The 5886-nt window shown below is 39.9% G+C and overlaps 1 protein-coding gene across 2 annotated transcripts; it reads right to left on the bottom strand.

Moving 5' to 3' along the window:
* Positions 1–3375: 3375 nt before the first annotated feature.
* Positions 3376–5886, bottom strand: LOC115808461 (prostaglandin E synthase 2-like). 2 transcript variants are annotated; one of them, XM_030769853.1, is made up of 7 exons: positions 5590–5886; positions 5117–5311; positions 4925–4980; positions 4670–4826; positions 4357–4553; positions 3934–4051; positions 3376–3592 (listed from the first exon to the last, which is right to left on the bottom strand). In XM_030769853.1, the coding sequence occupies exons 1-7, from the start codon at positions 5884–5886 to the stop codon at positions 3464–3466; spliced, it is 1149 nt and encodes a 382-aa protein (XP_030625713.1). In that variant the 3' UTR covers positions 3376–3463. The 2 variants fall into 2 exon arrangements, with proteins under 2 accessions (XP_030625713.1, XP_030625712.1); XM_030769852.1 differs by having other exon boundaries at positions 5069–5324; positions 5600–5886.

Below are 5886 nucleotides of genomic sequence, written 5' to 3'. Positions count from 1 at the left end.
TTTCTGCAAGACAAATGGTATCATAACCCTGGATGCAAACACTCAGCGTCAAAGAATACTGAAAACTATTTGGACCATCCATATGGTATTTGTACTAACTTAATCATAAGAATGACTCAAAGTTCATTAATAAACTTCTTGAAGATGTCAACGTGATAAAGTGATTCAGTACTACGTCTATAAGAGGATTTGTGTCACACACGAGTGCGCTGAGAGAACATAATCTTTGTTTATGGCGGAGAACACGCATGGATCAAGTTTCGGGCTTCTGTAATCATATACGTTGAAAGTAATCTAAGATCACTGTAATGAACCTTTCGACAAAGCGACACTGAAAACCACTCAAAACCACTGCACCATCAACGTCACCTCGAAACACTACTGTCAAGAGGAATATTAAGCTAGCTAATTAGCACCTGAACGTGTAACTTCAGGAAGTTATTCGCGGACAGTGCATAGTTGAACAGAAGAGGCAGTTAATGCACACCCGTGACACAGTGCCGGCAAACTAAAACTACTACCTAATGCTTGGGTAAATAACTGATGCGATGATAATCATTCAACAATTGGTTGCTGTTGACTGGTTAAGCTAACTACACCTCACTGGGTTTGCAGTCACTCTACTTTGAGAATGCAAGGGACAGAAAACTCGTATCATTTACATGATTGACTAAATGTGTTCTTACCATACGAATAACTAAACATTCGAACGCCGAGCAACTTTTTGATTGAGAATAAAGCCTAGTAACTTCTTTGCAGCAGAACACGAAATCTTGTAAAGCCTTTCTTCCGGTAGGCACAATTCGTCTCTCATACGATTGGCTATTTCAAAACCTTTTAAGGACTCTCCCAGTTTGTGATTGGGTGGAACGACTGACCTTGGTAAGCGTTCCATGCTCAGTTGTGTGTAGCAACGCGGTACCTAGATACCAAGCCCAACAGTGAACCAAGCTTAGAGCTCAGCAACAGGTTGTCATGTGCACCGAAGTAAAAATGAGGTACAACTGCGCACTAATCCAAGTATTTTGCGCTCATATCAGACGGTAATATAAACGTCAGTCACCTTGTGACAAAAAATGGTATAAACACATGTGAGGACACAGAAGGCGGTACATTTGACTTATTTATTGTGAAATATTTTGTACATTCTCTTCGGGAAAGTTTGATTTTCCTTAATGCATATCGGACACATGTACACTTTTCAACCCAAAAGTTTCAGTATGATGAGGACTGACAAGATGTGCCACCTGGTTTCGAAGTGAATACAAGGCATTCACCACCAAAATTCAGAACCGAAAAGAAAGTTCTCCAGCAGAAAAGTACTCAGACATAGTAATGCCAATCGAATGTTTTTTAAAACCAAACCAATACTCTCATCCAGACAAAGCAAAAGAAACAAAAGTAAGAGATATTAAGGCATATAAACCATGGCTGATCAGGTTTACCTGAAATGAGTTCTGACATAAAATAATTTAAGATCCAATCAAACACTTTGATACAAATATTTTCATTGCTGGATTAAAACAAGATTACACCCATTGCAACAAAACAAAAGAAAAGGAAGAAAAAAGAAAGAAAGACAGGAACCCATCTGCTGCAGTGACATGATTTTTCAACTAAAGGGAATCTCCTGCAGGGTATCTTGCTATGATACGATCTTACTCTCTCTAGTGGACAAAAAGAGTACTACATGTACACAGGGTAAACAGAGTGCCCACTAATAGCATTGTTTCTCAATCTAGTCCTCAAGTACACAGTAACCTAAACATTTTATCAGGCCTGCATGGACAACTGTTTAAGTTTTCCAATTCATAGTAAAGTATTGGATCTGTTGAATCAGATGTGGCAATGTAGGCCTCATACAAACATTTGTACGGTAGTGGGCACAGACTGGGTTAAGAAACACCAGAGTATGTCTTGTAGCCGTTACTTAGCACAATTTAACACAATGAATGACAAAAAAAGAGACCAAAACCATGATTTGGGACAGTGGTAGACTTGCCACTCAAATGGGTCAGCACATTTGTGTGAACATGTTATTTAAAACATTCAGTCACTGTCCACTTCATTAGAAACACCTACCTAGGACCGACCCTCACTGGCCACTTCATATGTACACTATACAGGTGTGTAAAGGCCCAAAATGTAACTATTTACTAAAATGTGGGCAGGTCATTACGAGTTTCAAGTTTAAGTCTCAAGTTTTTTTTACCGTATTGGCTTGTTGGAGACGCCCGAAATGTAATAACTAACTATAATGTAATAATCTATAACAGTATGGGCAGGTTCTTAAATATTGACCTTATGCTAATGTAGAATGTAAAAATATAAGGTATAAGGTAATTCACCTTTAACCATTTAATTAGGTTTTAGTCAGTTGCTACATTTTAGGACATTATTACATATTGGGCTTTTGCACAAAGCCCAACATGTAATAACTTGCCCATAATGTAATATGTTACTACATTTTGGGCCTTTACAAAGTTTATTACTGCAGACTGTAGCACATCTGTCATCATACAGAATTTGTCAGTCACCCTCCATCCTATTCATCAGTGCTTAGGTTCTGCCGTTGGCTACGTACTACTTGGGTAACAGACCATTCTTAACACAGCAGTGATATTGACATACTAGTGGCATGGTAGTGCTGGGTTAGGAGTAATCTGAGGTACAACAACATCCAACCAGCAGCAGTCCTGTAGTCAGAAACTGACCACTGATGAAGAGCAAGAGAAGGGTTTTTGATTGAAAATTAAAATGAGCCAGATTTCAAAACCAGGCCTTGCTTATGGGTCAGAATTTTGGGGTTTCCATCATCAATTTTTCTTTTCACTGTTGACAAAGATATCTTTTATTAACTTAATTGCAACTTGTTGCTTGCTGACAGGTAGGAATTGACTCAGTGTGACAAGCAAGATGTATGCTGTGCTACAATACAGAGTGATATACACGGTAATGCATCCTAGTGCTGTTATACTGTGCCTCTTGTCCAATCAAATTACTCTACTGGAATTAACTGTGGTACTATTTGAATTTGCCTGCAATTGCCTCTGGACCACTGTAGGCCACTGTAGGACTGAATTTGGCCCATGGGCTGCCAGTTGAATATTCCTGGGCTAGAGGATGGCTAATACAAACTGTGCATGGCAACAGATAGGATATAGTCTCTAACTGTATACCAACAAGGTGTACTGACAAGGTAGGTGTTTCTAAAAAACAGTGGTAAATGATTGTAGACATTACCATCTCATAATAAATAAATGAGAAAATGATCGAACACTCTTTCAGGACTAAGGCAGGGAACACCCATCCAGAAAAAGCAAACATAAAAACATCTGAGGTCTGTGTATCCACATATAAAACTATGTGCTCTCTGAGTCAGGAGCTTGGTGAATGCTCATTGGTTCTTCAGATAGTTCCCATGGAGAGTTTTGACTGCATTAGCCCTTGTGTGATTAGAGAATCATTCCTGGCCATGATGCTCTCGAGTAGCTTTCTCCATAGCCAGATACCACTTTTTCACCTTGGTCCTCTCCATCACATCGTCAAAGGCTTGCAGGCCCTCCATGGCTCGTAGGACACCATACACAGCCTTTGAGAGAAAGAGGGAGGGAGGGAGGAATCACAATATTGCCAAATCAGTCAGTAAGTAAATGATTTCAGGGTTAGATGTTACAGACTTGAGAAGGCCCTTGTTTGAAGTGATTTAGTCAATAAAGCAGTTGATTATCTATCCTGAGTTAAATAACAAGCAGTCCCTGTGACCGAGTATAATTCCAACACACTATAAACACACTATAAACATTTAAATGAACATTATTATAAATTAGATCTCCACTTCAGAATTGAAATTAGTCAAACTACTCTCAAAATAATTAAAGAGCCAGATGATTTTGGGATGGACTGAGAATATTGTCTGGCTACGACTCTCACCAGATCGGCAAGATTGGGTCTGTCTCCACCCATGAACTTCCTTCTCCTGCCAATGGCTGTTATAAATTCATCAACAGCACTGTAGAGGTCCTGTCTGACATCATCCTGCAACCTGTACCTGTACAAAATAAAGCACTTGCATTCAGTATCAGATTTTCTCTCTATATATAGATCATAATTATCATGAATGCAAATCAAGATATGAATAATGCATTAAATATTATTAAATAAAGCGCATTTGAAAACAGAATTCTGTTAAATTAATTCTTTAAAAACAGGACGTATGTAGGAAGACACAGAATCTACATTCTAGGTCTAAATTTATTTACTGTGGATCACAAAACACAAAGTCAAAGTCGAGAAGCTGGACAGAAGGCCTGCATGCCTGGGTGACTGGGGGAAAAAAAAAAAAAAAAACCTCACCAGATTTTCAGCAGCTTAGAGATGAAGAACATGGAGACTGCTCCCATATATTTGGCGAGGACGCCCTCTACAGGGCCAAACTTGCCCTGACGCACAATGTGGTCATAGGAAGCTAGGGCCTCAGCGGGGCTGCGGTACACATTTGGGGAGATCAAATTCACCAGCCAGTCATCTGCCCACTGCCTCCACCTGACCTCCTCCCTGAGCAGTTTAAATAAATAATAATAAAAAAAAAGACAAAGTCAGAATATTGACAATCTATATTCAAAAAGGAAAAAACCCCACAAAGATTATAAAAGAATAAGTCATAGACTTGCTTTCTGGCATTTTTTGACGGGTAGATCAGCTCAATTGCAATCTCATTCAGCATCACCCAGTATCGGTTGGTGAACTCTGTAACTTCTCGTCCAAAGATGTTTGTTGATGTCAGTCTTGGATAGTAGCTTATAACCTCTGGAAGAGACTTGCTCCTGAAAGGGAAGTACAGGATTAACAGAGTCTGAACAAAATAAACATAAACACATAAAAGTCAGTTTGATGTCATTCTAATTCTTATAGGCTTCCTTACTTGTCAATCATGCAGGTCTTCATGGCACTGATGATAACAGATGAGTCATTCAATTGCTGACAAAAGAGTAATTGAAAAAAAAAGGCATCATTTAAGAAAACAGTCTACCATTGAGTAAAATGCCTATAGTCGAGCAGACTACACAGCATTGTTTATTTGCTTTAGTATATGGGTATAGTTGTTTGCTCTTACCAGAGTCTCTTTGCCCTCAATCATCAGGACCGGCACTTTCTTGTACTCGGACCACTTGATCTCCTGGCGTGTTACAGGGCTGACTTCCACCGTCTCATATGGAATACCATAGTAATCCAAGAAAGCTCTCAATTTGCTGCATTCAGGACAGGTCTTGTATTGATACAGTGTCAGCTTCGTTTCTGAATCTGATTCCTGCATTGGAGTTCATGCCATCATTCACATGAGAAAGAATACCGTGAGCCCCATCTGTATACCTGTGCATCTTCACCAAAACATGCATATGACAACAAAGCCTGGAAATTTGCATTGCACATACTATTCATAAGAACTGTATTCGTGGCGTAAGTCGACCTATGCTCTTAAGGTACGTCAGAATGAATGAGACCAACGCACTGACAAGACCGAAGCATAAACGGTTTTTACATTTTGTGAATGTTGAACTTGAGCAATTGAATGGCTAGTGATCTTACGTGGAACAGGTCATCCTCTGACAAGTGGGTTTGGTGAACTGACAATTTAAAAGTTTGATACAAGCCGATTCCTCCTCCAAGTAAGAAGGCGCATCCTCCGAGCACCCTTGTGTTGCTACGTTGGACAACTCTGCTGAGCTTTGCTGTGACGGAGGAGCCACTGGTGCCATAAGCCCTGCATAGTCCTCTCAATGAGCCTTTCTGCGCTACTGCAAGAAATGCATCGGTTCGGCTCTTTTGGACGCGAATAAGCCGCCATCCCAACTGACCCAAAAATTTGACACTGGAGGTAGCCAT

This window comes from Chanos chanos, chromosome 3, assembly GCF_902362185.1.
Source record: "Chanos chanos chromosome 3, fChaCha1.1, whole genome shotgun sequence".
NCBI lineage: Eukaryota > Metazoa > Chordata > Actinopteri > Gonorynchiformes > Chanidae > Chanos > Chanos chanos.
The sequence above is the reverse complement of the archived record's forward strand: the minus strand, read 5'-3'. Positions and strand labels throughout refer to the sequence as shown.

Excerpts from the sequence above, each read along its gene's own strand:
- LOC115808461 (XM_030769852.1), bottom strand. The coding sequence starts at position 5,886 with ATGGCTACCTCCAGTGTCAAATTTTTGGGTCAGTTGGGATGGCGGCTT. Across the intron at positions 5,325-5,599 it reads ACCCACTTGTCAGAGGATGA|AACTCCAATGCAGGAATCAG; the intron begins CCTGTTCCACGT and ends AATGATGGCATG. Across the intron at positions 4,052-4,356 it reads TCTAAGCTGCTGAAAATCTG|GTACAGGTTGCAGGATGATG; the intron begins GTGAGGTTTTTT and ends TATTTTGTACAG.